Source organism: Lycorma delicatula, chromosome 2, assembly GCF_047948215.1.
Source record: "Lycorma delicatula isolate Av1 chromosome 2, ASM4794821v1, whole genome shotgun sequence".
Classification (NCBI taxonomy): Eukaryota; Metazoa; Arthropoda; class Insecta; order Hemiptera; family Fulgoridae; genus Lycorma; species Lycorma delicatula.
The window spans coordinates 94,812,978-94,831,702 of NC_134456.1; the positions used below are offsets into that span (position 1 = coordinate 94,812,978).

The window sequence follows — 18,725 nt, forward strand, 5'->3', positions numbered from 1 at the left end:
ATGTATGGCATTTTTAGTTAAGCTCTGGCGGCTTTAACCAGATACTTAACCTTGTTTTCTAGGGAATTTTCACAACAACGATATCCAGTTGCTTGGCTAGAGTACGTCACTTCAACACATCTTCCGAAGCAATACGTAACGGTAGTACCGGAGGCTAAACCACCGGGTTGGTTTAGTGGTAAACGCTTCTTCCCAAACCAGCAGATTTGAAAATTGAGAGTTCCAGCGTTCAAGTCATAGTAAACTCAGTTATTTTTACACGCATTTGAATACTAGATAGTGGATATAGTTGTTCTTTTGTGGTTGGGTTTAATTAACCACACATCTCAGGAATGGTCGAACTGAGACTTTACAAGACTACACTTATACATATCATCCTCATTCATCTTTTGAATCTGAACGATAATTACCAGTGGCTAAACAAGGAAAGAGTAAAAAAGTACCGGAGACTAAAATATAGTTCGATGAATTATTCGATATATCGAAGTATATTAACTATCAGGCATGGGAAGAAACTTGTGACATTACAATTATATCGATGATGCGACAACGCTTTCCGTGGCAATACAAAGTAAGAAAGCAAATAAATATTAATTTCTTTAACATCTTGGGCAGAAATTAGTAGCGACGAACTTTATAAAATAGCTCTTGATCTTCTATCGTTATGTGTCTATGTGAAGAAAATAAATTATCGCAATCTGACTTGAAAATAATTAGCAACAAAACATTTTAATACGCATTTCGATTAAATGATACCATCGATATACAGACGAGCTATTAATAATTTGAGGTTAATTTAGGAATTAGTAAAAAAATGAATAAATGTTTGTGAAATCGTGTGTGGTTAAATATATTACATACTTTATTCTATAAAGCAGTTTGAATAATGATTAAAGCAGATGCCTAAAATCCTAGCGTATCATTGTGTTATTAGTGTTAGATATAAAGATGAATGTCGTAGAAATAAAAAGTATAAAAAAAGATGTAACAGATAATATTTCTTGTAGTATGACTGAAGTCAAACGGATAGCAAGTGATTCTGATTACAGTGAGATTTTTGAGGAATATATTTTTAAAAATGTACCTTTTATACTGCCCATTGCTCACTATGACTGGAAGTGTTTTAGAGATTGGATTGTTAATGGAAAACCAAATTTTAAGCTTTTGAGAGAAGAATTCGGTAGTATAAAATATTTTAATTTCAGTATGATTAATTATTGAATATTTAATCATCTTGATGTCTTGCATCTAATTTGTTATATTTATATTGTATGATTGTTATATATTTTGTAAATTAAATTACATAGCTTTTGCTGTCATTTGTATTATATCAGCCATTAGGCTTTTTGTATAACTGCTAAACAGTAAAAAAAGAGTTTCCAACAAGCCCACAGGGAATTTCCCCACATCACACCATGGATGCATTTTCAGGTCTTGACATCCTCATGCCTAGTAGGCTCATATAGACCTTAGCGGGGGGTTGGGAGTCTGATTTATCTAAACAAAATTCAATGTAGAGAAAAGGAATTTAGATAAGAAAAAGAGATGGATGGTGAAAAGGGATTTTTTGCACAACCCGTGGATTAAAACATTCACTAATTTATCACTAATGAATGTAATTTTTTCCTTTTGTACATAGACATCATGTCATTTAATTTTTCTGTTTATTTTGAAAGTATGTGTATCAGATGATGTTCAATACCTTATGTATGATTTTTTATTATGGAATACAAGAAAGAGGACTTTTCCACAATGTTCAGTATTAATGACATTGAACTTTAAATTTTTTATGAAATATTGAATACAAAATACTGTGAAATATGTAATGTAAAGATTTTTTGACATAAACATTATTTATTTTTGCATGATTTTAACAGCTTATCCTGTAGAAAATTAATAACCATGCTTTTATTTGTCCAGTAGGAATTACAGCCTACTTTGTCGTCTGTTTTTTCATAATCTTTGCTTATATTTATTAACTGAGGCTATACATTCAACATTTGTGTTGCAGATGATTTGACAGACTAAAAGATTTGTTTAACATTTTTGGCATATTTTGGTTGCAGTGGACAGTTTTCTAGAATCCTATTTTCCTCTAATTTTGAACTGTATTTAATTTTCAAATCTTTTTCAGCCAATATTTAATTTCATATTTTACATTACCATTTTTATATATTTTAAAATGGCTATCTTTCATGATGGGAGAGGTAGTGGTTGGCCTTTAAAATAGGTTCCAGGTTCAAATTCCGGTCAGGCATTTTTCACACACTACAAAATTGCCATTTCCTCATCCTCTGAAGCAATACCTAACAACAGTTAGGTTATTATTTTAAAACTCATCAGCGAGTAAAGTTATTTTTGTGAGAGAAAGGCCTTTAATTTTATTTAAATTAACTGGTTTGAAAATATAACGATGATAGCTGATTGCTAAGGTTTTATACTTTTCATCAATTATCTGTTCAATTGTGGATGTATATCTTCCATAAATATTTCTTATTGGAGGTTAAATTTAAAAATGTATTCTATTGAATGCGTTTCCAATATTTAACTAATTTTTTTTAAGGATCTGCTGCTGTTCCTGTTGCAAATTGTGGAATTAAATACTTCAATGCTCAAGAAAAAGAAAATATGCCTTTTAGAGAATTTTTAGATTACTGGGAAGAATATATTAAATCCAGTTATCCTGACAGTATGAAATGCCTCTATTTGAAGGTTTGTAGTTTGTGTTAATAATTGTTAGAAAATTGTTAATAATTAAAACACATTTTGTGAAAATCTTTATTTTCATTACAGTAATTGTAGTACTTGGTAATTATCAAATTTTTTGATACGTGCATATAATTTTGTTAATGACAAAATTAAGATCACCATAAATTAAATATTTGAAATGTAAAATAAACATACACTAACCTTAATAATTGTCAGTTTGAACAGAATCGGCCATTGAAGATGAATAACGGTAATCTTTGAAGTTTAATATCCATTGTACACATGACTAATAGCATGGAACATGTTGTGCAGTCTCTCTCTGTAGTAACTATTTATAAATATAAATTCGGCCAAATGTCATATGAGAGATCTTAAATATTGCCATATCTTGGTATTTTACCCTAACCTTTCTCGCTACAACAGATCAGATCTAAACAGGTAACCATGACTCACAAAAGTGATTGATAATTGACTAGACTGGTAACATGATGTAGACTTTGAACTTGCATGGGTCACCTCCTGCCCAGACCTTCTTTCCAATATTTAGATTGCAACCATCCTAAGCATATCTGGTATTGTAAATTAAAGTATGAAAAAACTGAAGATTTTTCTAGTAATTGCTCAGATTTATTTATTATTTATTTTGTGAAAAACATAAGGAATTCACTACTTGCAGCTGCTACCAATCAGCCCTTTGATTGAGCACTACAGAAGAATTGATTATTTACTTAGATAGTAAATGTATGACTATGTTCATATCATGAGTGTATCATTCATTATTTTAAAATTAGATTTATGATAAAGTTAAAATAAGATTGAGTTAAATTATTTTTTAATTACAGTTATTTAAAATTTTGTTTCATGTATAATTATTTTCTACTGGATTTGAATGCCCTCTATAAGTATAATTTGATTATTGGGTCAGTTAATTGATTTTTTTCAAAATACTGTTAACTTGGTCTGGATGTTGAACAGCATTTGTTATGCTTACAGTAAATACCCACTGTAATTAGTCCTACATCTCAAAAATCAAATTGAAATTTATGCATATTAGTTAAGCAGTGATGCAGTTTGATAAAAATTTTGTCTGTTTGTTTTATTCAGTGGATTGTTTGTAAATGGAATGAATAATCCTTTTTTTACTTCCTTGTACGAAATAAAGGAAGTAATGCGATAGTGAAAAATTTTGGTTTTCAGATTTCAACAGAAATATCCATTTTGACCGTCCCTGAATCCATTTTGACTAGTTTCGGCATGACGTCTGTACGTACATATGTATTTATGTGTGTATCTTGCATAACTCAAAAATGATTATCCGTACTATGTTGAAATTTTGAATTTAGAATTGTTATAACATCTAGTTGTGGTCCTCCCCTTTTGATTGCAGTCGACTGAACTAAAAGCCCAAAATCCAAAAATGTTTGGATTTTGGACTTTTTTCTTAATTGCAGTAATAAGTCCTCATTGAGAGCTTTTCAACAATCTATCATAAGTAGTACTTATTTTCATTGGTTCCAGATTTGTAAGCAAATAAAATTTTAATTAATGAAATATTTGGATCTTTCAAGGGAAGACACATCGGTTCGAATCAGACTTCATCACTATTTCTTTATTTTTATTTATTTATTTACTTTACTTTACTTTTTTTTATTTTTAATTTAAATATATTGATTTATTAATAATTATGAACCCTGATTATAATATTTTTTTTACAATAACTAATTCAATAATAACTAAAAAAAAAATCAGAAGTTATTAGTGAAATAACATTTTATGTACTTTTAAAAATGTGTATATGTAATTTAATAGCCATACAAGGAAGTCACAAGGAAGGACATACAGGTGTCCAGATCACATTTTTTATGATTACTTCACCACATAAGGTTGAAGCTTGAGCATGGGAATATGCGATGGGAATTTTGTATCATAATAAAATTGACCCGGGATCTTCCAGATAAAATTCTGAGATGCTAGCACCCTGCTATGAAGGTTGGCACATGTTTTTGTCAGTAGTCACAAGAATATATGTTTGGAGATGTATCATATGAATTGTTTGTTATTTTTGCAATCATTTTTTTATGGTGTGTATGCTGAAAATTTTGTTTATTTTATAAATTTCTGTTACCCATTTTTTTTTTAAGGATTGGCATTTTACTAGAGATTATCCTGATGAAGTAGTTTATATTGTGCCAAAATACTTTTCATCAGATTGGTTAAATGAATATTTAACTTGTAAGGATGATCTCAGCAAAGATGACTACCGATTTGTTTACATGGGTCCAAAAGGATCATGGTTGGTAAGATAAATAAGTATTTTATTCAGATCAGTTAATAATATATTATATAAACCATGTTGGTAACGGGAAGGGTTACTACTTCACATAAGAACTTTACTAATATTGGCTTGGAGAGGTTAAGAGAAACCATGCCAAAACTAGATCATTGTTAGAAAATAAAAATCAAATTGTAATAAAGATAAGAAGTACTTAAAGTATTTATTAATTTATAAATAATCTTACATGAAATAAAGATAAAAACAATTAAGTGAAGGTACTAAATAAATAAAATGCATACCAAAATAAGCAGTTTAATAACATTTGTGGAAATCATTTGAGCATATGTTATTTTTACATCGTAGATGAAAATGTAGATTACATTAATGTTATTTAAAAACATAACATCAGAGAATAGTATTGTAAAAGAAAATTTTTATTTACATATATTGGTGGGAGAATTTCCTAAACGGGAATAAAGGTATACTACTCTGTTAAACTATATGTAAAAATTTATAATAATTATTAGCTTACTTTTTTTACTGTAGCAAAACAGTTTGATTTGATTTTGTTGTAGATAAAATAAATCTGATTGTCCCACAGAATTTATCATTAACAAGACCTCACAAAATTTCTACTATATACAATAGAAATACTGTGTTTTATCATTAATGATAATAATGCTTTCCATTATTGATGTGATTAACAGTGTTATACATTTGTTATACAATGTTATACATTTGAGAAATAAATACAATTTTATTTATATTTAAATTTAGGTTGTTAAATAAAATCCACCTGAAGAATCATTTTTGAACTAGAAATATAGAATTTTCTAGACTTTATAAATAATTATCCTTGACAGTTTCTTTATTTGTGAAGAAAGTGGCAAAGAATAGTTTCAGATGTTTTGAGGAAGATTTATTAATATAAAATAAGAAAAGCAATAAACTAAGGGCATTTTGTCTCTTGTCATTCTTGTTTTTGGAGATGTAGATTAATAATATGTAAATTTTGTGTGACCACTCTTATCAACAAGAAAGAAATGTTGAAAATACAAAAACACAACTGCTGGAAAAAACCCACTGTTGATAAATATTGCTCTTTAATATAGGATAATTGTAGAGCATGTGGGTGACAATTTTGTATATACCATATTTACTCAAAAAAATAAGACCCCCTTTTTTAGCACAATTATACCCCAAAATTTGGGAGGGGGGGTCTTATATTCAAGGCAGGTCTTACAAATGGGTATTCTGGAAAATGAAAATAAAAATAATTTTATTACCAAAATATGAACTTAGTATATTTTATTAAACATTAACTATTGTAAGTTATACAGATAAAAAAAGTCTTGTTATTTGTGGATGTGTGCTATTTGACATCAGGGTTATGGCATTGTTAGGTTGACAGGTACCAGTATGTCTGAAAACAGAAATGAACAACTTACGAATTTATACTTTGAGCCAATTGCTGTTATTTTAGCAACAATGCAAAAAATGCAGAAAACAGTTTACTCAGTCACTGTTGCTTTCATGATCATCCTCATCTTCACCATCATCAGTGTCAATCTCTCCCTCAGTTGCGTCATCAGAATCCTAGTATTTGATGTGATCTTCCATTCCATCCAATGCACAGGAGATGCCAGTCTTCTTGAAACTCTTGATTATCATCTTCGGAGTAATTGATTTCCAGGCTTTGACAATTCACTTGCAAAGAAGCTCTATTGAAGGTTTCTGCATTTGTCCGCTCTTCGTGAATGTGTGATCTCCATCTCCCATCCGTTTAGTGTAAAACTTGTTAATGTGGTCCTTGAACGACTTATTGATGCTCACATCCAAGGATTGCAGCACAGAATTGAGGCCTTTCTGAATAACTGCAATATCTGACTGCATTTCATTGATTTGATTCTTCACAAAATCTTCAAGAAGGCCACAGAAGCTATCTAAAACGAGAAGTCTTCGTTTCTTTAACATTGCTCCAGGGTGGCTATTCCAAATGACATCTAGCCAGTTGCACATTAGTTTCATGTCCATCCACCCCTTATCTTGTACGTGAACATGTAAACCTCTTCGTAGTTTTCCCTTCGGCAGAGTTTTTCTTTTAAAAATTACAAAGAGGCAATTTTTTTCTATCTCACAAATGGCTAAGATAACTGTGCATCTCTTTTGTTCTCCTTCAGCTGTTTTCACCAGTACACTGGATTCGCCCGCTTTATTTACAGTTGTGTTCCATGATGTTTCAAAAAAGACAGGTGTTTCCAATTTGAGATAATGAGGTACTGATTTTTTCCTCTTTCACGTAGTATGTGTCATTGAAACTCCAGAACTTTGTCAGTATATTCTGCTGGTAGTCATTGGTGCAAAGAAGTTGTCCACCTCAACGTGAAACCCTATCTTCTCATTAACCACACCACACCACTCACCCACGACAGGCTTTAAAGTCACTCACATTTACATGGTGTTTTGCTTCTTTGCACTCTTTCATTTATACATTTCACAGATCACTAGACAGCACTCTCTTCTCTTCTTTTCCACCCACTCAATTTCTGTCTCATCCACTGTGGGATGGCGTCCTTTTTTAGGGCCACAAAAAGTCAACTACCTTACTTCACGGCTTTAAGTTTATCTCTTTGATTTCTCCAGTAATGAATCATGTTTGGTTGTACCAAATACTCTTGACCCGCTGCTCATACAACATTTTTTTCAGTGCATTCCAAAACATCTTAACTTAAACCCTACAGTGAAACTTTTCCATGAATTTACTTTAACAGACAAAAACAAGAGAAACTCACGTTCAGTAAAGTTGCTACTGTTCTAACCAAAGGTCTTGTTTTACTAGTTAAAAGAAAGCAGGAAAGCAGGATTGAAGCTGCTACTGCGTGAAGGTCAATGTCTCACCTCTCTCCCACATCCTGCAAATACAATAGCATTGTTTCGCAAACACCTGAAAGGGTAAAATTTATCCTTGGCCAATAACTAACTGTATGAATAATAACAAAGAAATTCCTGAAGAAACAGAAATTACAGCCTGTCAAACTGATGGGTCTAATATTCGCAAAAATTTTTTTTTCTAAAATTTGCCTACAAAACATGGAGGGTCTTATTTTCAAATAAATACGGTAATTTTTTTTTTAATTTTGAAATCTATTTAAACATATAGATATTTATATACCCTATGACACTCCCAGTAATGTAAGGATTCCAACATGGAATCATGCATCTAAATCGGTTCAGCCATTGAGCTGCTACAGTTGGAACAAACATGCATACATACACCCTAAATACATTGCACCCCTTTGGGCAGTCATATAAATAAAAGAAAGGTATTATTAGTTAATATTTAGCAATAAAGTTGTGGTGCAAAGTGGAGCAATAGTGGTCTGCCGGGCGGCTACACATTGCTCCCTCCGCGACTTTCTCCCACTAGAAGCAGTTTTTTGTCAATTAATTTACAGATTATTTCATTTAATTTCTAAGCATAAATTATTTTTATTTATATTTTATATTTGTATTTTTATTTATTAATAAAAGAAAGGGATTATTAGTTAATATTTAGCAGTAAAAAGAACATGCTTGCATGATTGAACATACTGCCCGTCAAAAAAATCATATGATTTTTTTTAAAAATGTTTATATACAATAAATAACAACAGTAATAATAATTATAAAACAAATTAATAAATTTTACTACTGCAATTCATTTATTCATTCATTCAATACCATAACACATCTTAAAACATAATTATTTTTGATACAAATAAATCGATACTGAAAATACTATCAATTATCAATTTAGAATCTTATATATGATATTTGTAGCCTTTTAGTTACAATTAAACATACATATTTACATACCTTATGATAGCTCCCATAATGTACGGATTCCAACGCAGGGTCATACATCTAAATCAGTTTGCCCGTTGAGCTGCTACGGTGGAACAAACATACATACACCCTAAAAACATTATACTTGTTTTTGGGCAGTTGTGTAAAACATGATATACATTTGTTACGGAATGACTACTTAGTCATTCCGTAACACAGCAGCTCCTGTGACGGCAATAATTAAGTTTCACCTAGAAAATTTTGTTATTCTTTATTATTAAAAAGTTTGGAACTAATATGAATGCTTTTTTGATATTGTAAAAGATAATAAAAATCTTTTTGTTACCAATGATGGGGTTTAAAATTATTTACTGGGAATTTAAAATAAAACTGGGAAAATCCTGTGGCTGTTGAAAAGTTTTTTCCTAAATCAATTTTTTTCACATGTGAAGGTCATTCTGGAAACATGTAGATTTACACTGCTTGAAAATTGCATTTTTCTATACATTAGTTTATACTGTTAGATGGTAACACTTTTCATTATTGAAGGTAGATATTATCTGTTCTATATTTTATATTTAAAATAAACTACCTAGTACAGACAATTGAAATTATACATTTTTTAACTTATTTTTATCATGATAGTACTATCATGCGATCCCAGCGTCTTCAGTGATGATTGAATTAATTTTTCTAAATTCAGCATTAAAATAAAAATATTAAAAATACCAAGAATATTAAAATTAACAATGTCATTAAAATAAAACCATGCATATGGTGTAACATTTGTTACAGCGTATTTTTATTTTAATGTACAATTTAATAAAATGAATCCTCAGTCATGACTGAGGATTCAGAATCCTGCAAAAGTACTATCATGATAAAATTAAAGTAAGAAATCTCTTATTTCAATTGTCTATATTAGGTGGTTTGTGTTAGTAGAATTTAAAATATATAATTTAACAGTATAGACGAATAATATAAATCTTAAAAAGATTAATTTCAATAAAATAATTGTGTTATATGTATTTTTAATAAATAATTTAAATCACTTGCAAGTAATTAGTCTGTTTAACATTATTGTGTTCTTTAAGTTCTTGAACAACACTGATTTTGGTAGGTTATAATATTAAACTTTATTTGCTTTTAAAACTTGTTTTAGGAATTCCATTCCGAGAAAGTAGTTTACACAATGATTTTCTAAGAAATTGCAGCAGTCTATTTTATTGTTATGAATAAATTTAAACTATGAAGTATGAATAGTTGTATTACCTCTTACCATCCCCACTATTTTTACAAAACTGATTGAGTAAATATGTTATAGCCAATTTATTCAGCACATGATTGTCAGGAAATTTATTAACTGAAGGGATTGAGCGGAGAATCTGCAATATATTTTGTCAAAAACTTGGTGACATGCAAGTAAAGACAATAAGGAAGTGTCAGACAGCTTTTGGTGATCAGGTTTTGGTGTTAAACAAATTAAACAGTGGTATCGCCATTTTCAAGATGGGCAAATATATGTCATAAGTAACAAATGCTCTGACAGAACTTCCACCTCAAAAAACTGAGCTAGTTCAACAGGTGGATGAATGATCGTAGAATAACAGTTAGATTGAAACTGAAGTAGAATTTCACTTGGCTCATTGCTTTTGATTTTAACATAAGATCTTAGGATGCTGCATGTAGTAGCAAAATTTGTCCCTAACTTCTTACTCATGAACAAAAGGAAAACCAACTGCAAGTTCACTATTAGCACATTCTAGTGCAAGACATACTGGAATGTATTAAAGTGATCCTGATTTTATGGAAAAAAATAACTGGAATGAAACGTAGGTCTATGGCACCCGAATGAAAGGCACTTTCATCCCGCTGGAAAATACCTAAGTTCTCCATGGCATTAGAAAGCCAGGCAATCACAAAGAAATATGAAGGTCATGCTGACAGTCTGTTTTGATTATCAAGGTAGACATGGTTCATTATGAACATGATCTTCAAAAACAGACTATGAATAAAGAGTGCTACATACCTGTTTATCGTCAGCTGAGAGATATTGTTCAACACATGAGACCACAAATTTGGGAAAATTATGATTGGAAAATTCATCACTCCAGATGTCTGACTGGACAACACCCCAGCCCGTGTATTAAAACTTATTCAGAGAGCCTTGGCAAAACATGGAATCAAACTTCAGCAGAGTCCTTACTCACCAGATATGGCTCCCTGCAATTTTTTACTCTTTCTGAAGCTTAAAATTCCACTTAAAATAAATTTGAACACAGAAAAGAGATTTTAAAAAATGTGACAAAGGACTTTAGTGCTCTAAAAATGACTTTGTAAAATACTTCCAACATAAAAACATAAGTGTGTTAGTCTGAAGGAGAGTCATTGAACTAAATAGGTTAATTTTTTTTTTTATGAGCCAAGGTCAGATTCTTTTTGATCATACTTCATGTACATCATCTTGTTGGAGTAGCCTTAATCAGTTCAACATCTCAAATGGGTAGGTAAAAGAAGAATCCATTAGAAATTTAAAAAAAAATTCATATATTGGCATGTGATTTAAATAAGCATTTTGTAAATTTAATTATAAGAACTTTAAATTATTATAATTATTGAATACTTTTCTCAGCATAATTATAATTTTAAATAATTTCAGGACTCCTTTTCATGCTGATGTATTCTCATCGTTTAGCTGGTCTGCAAATATTTGTGAAAAAAAGAGATGGTGCTTGTTTCCACCTGGTGAAGAGAACTATCTTTTTTTTCCCCTTACTCCCCCGGGTCGGTTATCCAATAAGTATTTTCTCAACCCGGGGAAGTGTCCTTATACTCAAAGGAGGCCTTCCCGTCTACCGGCTAAAATTTCGGCACGGCAAGTCAGCCTCCCCGGTCGGATCTTTTGTCTTTTCTATTATCGCCTGCCACCCAAAAAAATGGGGGTCAAAAAATCCCCCCAAATTTTTTGGGGGGTTATGGGGTCTATGGAAAGGAAAAGTTATGATCGGGATAGATCCAAAAGGATTTCTGAAAGAAGCTGTTATATGAGGAGTTATATGAAAAGGAAGATTCCCCCTATATACAGTCGCTGAGGACTTAGAAAAAATTTTACTGTTATGAATAACTTTTATAAAATTATTACAAGTCCTTGTTTACTACACGTTATTCTTTTAACTTAGAAAATTTTATTATTAAATTCTCAAAAAATTGTCCACATTAATTAACTTATGTCTATACAATAGTAAATACAATATTTACCTGTAATGGACTTACGCCCTTTTACACACTTGTCCGAAAAAATAAACAAAAAATTATAATTATTGAATACTTTTCTCAGCATAATTATAATTTTAAATAATTTCAGGACTCCTTTTCATGCTGATGTATTCTCATCGTTTAGCTGGTCTGCAAATATTTGTGGAAAAAAGAGATGGCGCTTGTTTCCACCTGGTGAAGAGAACTATCTTAGAGATAGATTTGGAAATCTGGTTTATGATGTAGAAAGTGAAGATCTTAAAAATGATGTTTTGTATCCAGAATATAATCATACAGTTAGATTCTGTGAATTAATACAAAAACCAGGAGAAGCAATTTTCATACCATCTGGGTGGCATCATCAAGTGTGGAATCTGGTATTCACATTTTATTTAATAATCAGTTATTTTAATTGTTTATTCATTCCTTGAAAGTCAAATAAGCGAATGTGGAAAATTTCAGTTTTATATTATAAGAATATTAATTACTAGTACTGTATTTACTTTTCTTGTTTGATCAGGTATTTCTAGTACCATATTTGCTTATTATAAAGAAGTTGTTTAAAAAAATTTACTCTGTTACACTTTTGAAGTAAAATGTATATAATTGAAGATTAAGTGTACCTTTTGTGTAGCATTAAATAATGAATGTCTGTTAACTATAACTTTGGTTTATTTATCGTTAAAAAAATGGTAATTTTTGTACACTTATCATGCCATGGAAAATCTGACAAGCTGGCAGAAAAAGAAAATTCCAGCCTATGAAAATAAAATTTTATGAAGTATGACTGGTTTAGATAAACGAAGATAGAATGAGAAATGAAGATATTTAAGACTAGATGCAAGAATAGGAAATCTAAATGAAAAATTGAATTGGCCATGTAATGATGATGAAGAATGGAGGCATAGCTAACACAGAATTAGCTGTGCTGGGAAAGGGAAGATATCCAAAAAGAAGACCACAAAAGAGATGATCAATAGAGTGAAATAAACATAAAAAAGAGAGTGCTATTTCTGCTCTATCAGTTGAAATAATTATTCAAAAGAAAGTATAGAAAATTGTTCTTGCCAATAAAAATCTTGGGATTAATTTTCTGAGTGTTACTTTTACAATAATTATTTAAATAAAAAACTTAGAATAAAAATAAATTTCTTACCTTACTTACCTTTGGAGTTGTGAAACCTTTTTTTATTAATAACAGATTGTAATTATAAAAGTAAATCTGAAGTTGTAAAAAAGATTATTGGTAATAATTGTTCTAAATTATTTATAAATTATTGAAAGAAAGTTAACAATTATTTTAATTAATAAGAATTAACTGTTAGCAAGTTAAAAGAGTGTTGCTTAAATCACTAACTGAGAGAGTTGAAACAATAAACTGAACAAAAGAAAAAAACAGAAAAGAATAAAGTCTAGCCAAATAATTAATTTTGAAAGCATTAAAAAATCATTTACCAAATTTAAGTCAATTAAAGTTTCAAATAAAGTTATTTTTCTTAACATTTAAAAACATTGTCACTTAATCTACTTTTAATAATTAAATTACAACTAAGCAGTTAGAAGTCTACATTATATGTGTTCATTATTCATTCTAAAATTGTAATAACGTAGTCAAACACTTCAACATCACCGTAACTATTAGACCATAAACATAGTTATGTTACCATAACAAATCAAAAGCCTATAATAAAAAAAATATTAAAGATTCTGTAGCATATGTTTAATTAAACATCACTGAAATAAAACTTTAAATAATATTATAATTTACTCAGCGAAGTTAATAAACGGACCATGGTATTTACTACAATAACTATATTTCAGGCTCAATAGTTATATCATGTAAGCATAGAAAAAAATTGAAAGAAGTTAAAAAAATTCAATCAAGAAAATATCTTTCAGACAGGTTTAAATCATTTACTGAATAAACAAAAATTCACAGCACCATCTAAAATTAAAAAAATCATTTTTATTATATGTTACAATAATGTTTGCAATATGTTATCGCCATAAAATAAACTTAATAATCGTATCTCAGTTACAAAGATAGGAAACACATTTAATGCCTTGGTCATTGAAGATATTGTATTACAAATAAATCATATTGATTTAGAATAGTACAGCCATAATAAATAAAGTCATCTTTACCATTAAACCATAAATTTTGCAAATGAATAAGACCACAAATTTGCATTAAGATCACAAATTAATAAAGTAATACATTAATTTAATCAATTGATTTACAAATGAACAAAAACTCAGTAGTTATTTCCCTCTAAAAATATCTGCATCACTGCAATAGGTGCTTAAACTCACCTGACATGGACCAATCGCATTAAAGTGTATGGTATCTTCTTTTAAGCTATTCTAATGTTACGTAGCTAACCATGCTTAGAGTTGCTATTAAATGAATAATTAGTAAAAATGTAATCTTTGTATTCATTTCACGTTTGGTAAAGAATCCAGTGCTCTCTGCTAATTAGCTGTAATTTATAATTTCATTTTACGATATTCTCAACAGTTGTAATTAAATTATTATGTCTAGGTCCAATTCAGCAATCAAATTCTTAGGTATACAAAATCATTTTTCAAGTCCTTTTCCCTTTTCATTAATAAATAAAAAATTTTTTATCTAATACATCTATTAGAACTTTCAGATATTTGTGAGCGGGCATATTCTAGCATTTTGCAATGTAGTTATGCAATTTTAGAGTATGCATGATTGTAAAAAGCATATTAATTTTAAGTGTTAAGCTATAATCATTCATATTCCTTGGAAGGATAAATATTTTTTTATTATTTTTTAAACTGGTAAAATAAGATTCTTCAATCAAATTGGTTTCAAACAACAAAAATATGTTAAATGGCAATAAAATGTAACGTATGAGGTTTTTGTTCATCTTCAAAATTTGATTATGTAACATCAGATCTGGTAGAAAAATACGAGTCAGTTTTGGTTTAGAAAAAGTTTGCAATATTCAGACTTTGTTTGGTCCTACCACCTCTTTGTTTTTTCTTACTCTTTTCCTTCCCTACATTTCTTGTCCACTGTTATATTTCATTTGTATGTCTTCATTCACTCATCTTTGCCAAATTTACCATTCCCAAAGAGGTCCAACTGTCCCAGTTATTATACATACTACTGTACTGCATGTACATCATTTTGTAAACGCTCTTTAATATGAATCAGTGTCTTTGGCTTCTTGCTAGTTTCCTCATCACTGTTAGGTGCAACAAAGATTTTGCTCTCTTTTATTACTTTAAAGAATGGCTATTTTCTTTAGGTTGAACAAGCATTAAGAATTCAGAGTGTTTTTTGTTAACGTTGGATAGTTCTACTCTTCTTTTGTAATTAATTTCAGTTGTATTTAATTCAGCTGACAAGAACCTCTTGCATAGGTCTGTAATTATTCCTTACAAATTCTCTGCTCTTCCTGCTTTACTTCCTTAGTTCCAGAAAATAGTATATTGTTTCCCCTAACAAATTCCAAAAGATTCCGCCATCTTCCGACAACTTCTTGTTTAATTCAACATTTTTTTCTTATTTAAGACATCTATTTTCTTTTGCTTTGTTCTTCAGTTGAGAACACTTCATTCAAAGCAGTAATTTCTTGTTTGACAATGTGCTTGATCTCACCTGTAGTTCATTCCTTAATTTTTTTAATAGAAGCAATACCATATTTTGATTTAATGTCAATACAAGCCCCAACAAGAAAAACTTTTTAAAAAATTATAATAAATTAAAATTATATTATAAATTAAATCGTAAATTAGTAAAAAGAGAAAAAAATCTTCAATAGCCAGTGTATATCTTATATGTATATATATATGTATATTTATGAAGTATATCGTATGGCATCAGTAATATAACTATTACGCGTTATTTTATCATTTTCTGTTTATATGTCTGGTTATTCTTTTTCAATACCAATATTCATACTGGAAATAGTGTGATAACTTTATAAGCAGATAAAAGCTCAAATGATCTTAAATTTATGGAATGTAGTTAATATTTATCAAATAACTAATTCCGACGAATAAGTGCACTTACAAAAGTAGTGCATTAGTATTTCTTCTGATAGTAAAGTTTAAAAAGCGACAACAATTTATAAAATTTATGACTATTGTAATATTTATAAATAATAAAAAGACTCAAACTAAACAACAGTCTTTACAGTGCCTTGTTTGGTAGAAATTATGAATTTAATTACGCTGTATACTTGTTTCAGTTCTAAATATTTGAATATTTTCCTCCTTATCTAACTTAATTATATCTCATTTTTATTAATTTTCAAAAATATCATACGTTAGATTTCTATCTTCATAAAAGTAAAGAATACATTAATTGCAATGCTGTAATATAAAATAGTTACATGATAATCACTGTTTTACTATAAAAAATATAAAAATTCTAAGAGCGACATAGACTCTTGCAACTCATTTCCATTTTACAACTCTCTGGCTATTACTGAATACGTGTCCTTCTGCAGAGACACAGTACAGTGAACAAACTTGAAATTTACATTGTGTATTGATGAACAATAAAAATTAACTTTCACTGATTTAAAAGCAGAATGAGATGTAAAAGAAACTGAGTATTGTTCCATAAAAAATATATAAACCAGAGTTTAAGTTTAATGAAATATGTTGAAGTTAACAGTACTGTTTTACTAATGTTAAAAAAAAGGTGTTATTGTACCTGTAAGAGCTACTGGTATTGAAAAAGAAAGATGTATCATTATTGGTTCTAGGATAACAGATATGCAGAGGTTGTTTACCTCACTCTAAGACATACATCATAAGTAAAAGAAACGTTATCAGATAAAGCTTTGATAATTAGATTGAATGTTAAAAATATGAACAATACTTATTCTAAAAATAAATCTTCATGCATATTTATATTGTGAGAAAATCTTTTTGAAGGTGACTGATGAGTTAAAATATAAAGGGATAGAAATAAATATTTATTAAAGTGTGAGATTTTCTACTTTAATTTAAAATCTAGTGAAGTTATTCAGTTAAAAGTAGAAGGAATACTCTGCTGTTTCAAAATTTTTTTATATTTTACACAAATTACATCCTTTACAATCTTTTATGAAATCATTATTAACAAGTTTTGTTGTGTGATTTCAGACTTGAAAATAACATAGCTAAATCAATGGCTTGAGCTATTTCATTTCAACAATTTATTACGATGAAAAGATCATATTGTTCAATTACATTACTATTGATGACAAAAATGATTCTTGCATTTGACCAGATGAATGATTATTGACAGGGGAAAATTATAAATTTTTCAAAACCAAAAAATTCAATAAAAAATCCTCTTTAGGGAGAAATCATACTTTGTTTTAGGAATAGGAGTGATCTTTAACAAAATATAATTTAATTCATAAAATCATATTATATATTTACTAAATGTATTATAATATAGTAAATTACCACCATTTTAATTTGCTAATTAAAATCTTTTTGTGAAATTGTTTATTTACTTCAAAAATGATAATAGATAGGAAATAAATTGTCATTACTGTAAACAGTAATATAAAAGATGACTGAATTTCGAAAGTGATTGTGTGAAGTAGATTAGTTTCATTTATAATTTTTTGCTATAATAATTCTAAACGTAGTGATATTTGCTTTTCTATTATATTGTTGCCTTTTCTATCATTAAATTAGATTAAGTTTTGTTGAAGCACTGTTACACTGTTGTTAGTGAGGTTAATATAATGCAATATTTCTCATACTTCATCGTCTGTGTAATCATATTTATCCTAACTCTTAAATGTCTATCCTCATTCAACCATTTTGTGCAAGACCTTTCTTTTTATTTTTTGCTTAAATATTTATACACCTGAAAGCCAATTTTTTTTTTTTTTTACTTTCTGACTTGTCTGTACTACACCAGTTTCTTTATTAGCTGTATGGTTCTAGATTGAGTATTTACTATTCTTGTTTAATGTTTTCTGTTTCAGATAGCTTTTTCTCTTTTCTTTTAGTGTGCATCAAAGTTTCTAAATCGTGAATTACTTAGTTTTTAGTCATTGTTCTATGCGTTACATTTTTTCTCCATTTTTTCTAAAGATAAAGTGGATATTGAAATATTTAACCATCAAGGCATTGTCATATATGATATTTTATAAAAATTTAATGTAATGTTTATTGGTTTCAGGATGATACTATATCTATAAATCATAACTGGATAAACGGTTGTAATATCAGTGTAATGTGGAAGTCACTTCAGCAAAATTTATTCTCTGTTAAAAAAGAAATTGCTGATTGTCAGAGTATGGACGGTTGGCTAAATCATTGTCAGATTATGATGAAAGCTAGTTTTGGTATTGATTATCAAGAATTTTATGATTTTATAAAATTTATTGCTGATAAAAGGATGAGTTTAATAAATAATAACAAAAAATTAGTCTTGTATGGCGGTTGGGAGTTAGGATTTTTTCATGCTGTATTTGATTTAAGCAAAATAAAAGAAATTCTCTGTGATATTATTTTAAATGATGACATGAAACATCTTAGTTCTTTTCAAGGAGATTTTGACAAAATTCAATTACTAATTGAAAACATTAACAGTATTGTTTTTCACAGCTGCTAATATGTATTTTTTTAGCACTATGTAATTTTTACTATTGTTCATAAATAAATCATTAAC

At 29.1% G+C, this 18,725-nt stretch overlaps 1 protein-coding gene across 1 annotated transcript; it reads left to right on the top strand.

The window, feature by feature from the left end:
* Positions 1–583: 583 nt before the first annotated feature.
* Positions 584–18,725, top strand: JMJD4 (jumonji domain containing 4). The gene is made up of 5 exons (XM_075355820.1): positions 584–1,180; positions 2,564–2,712; positions 4,851–5,002; positions 12,174–12,441; positions 18,234–18,725. The coding sequence occupies exons 1-5, from the start codon at positions 949–951 to the stop codon at positions 18,666–18,668; spliced, it is 1,236 nt and encodes a 411-aa protein (XP_075211935.1). The 5' UTR covers positions 584–948; the 3' UTR covers positions 18,669–18,725.

Bases quoted from the DNA above. Each gene is read 5' to 3' on its own strand.
- JMJD4 (XM_075355820.1), top strand. From the start codon at position 949: ATGAATGTCGTAGAAATAAAAAGTATAAAAAAAGATGTAACAGATAAT. The intron at 1,181-2,563 runs GTAGTATAAAAT...ATTTTTTTTAAG, and splicing joins GCTTTTGAGAGAAGAATTCG to GATCTGCTGCTGTTCCTGTT. The intron at 5,003-12,173 runs GTTGGTAAGATA...AAATAATTTCAG, and splicing joins ATGGGTCCAAAAGGATCATG to GACTCCTTTTCATGCTGATG.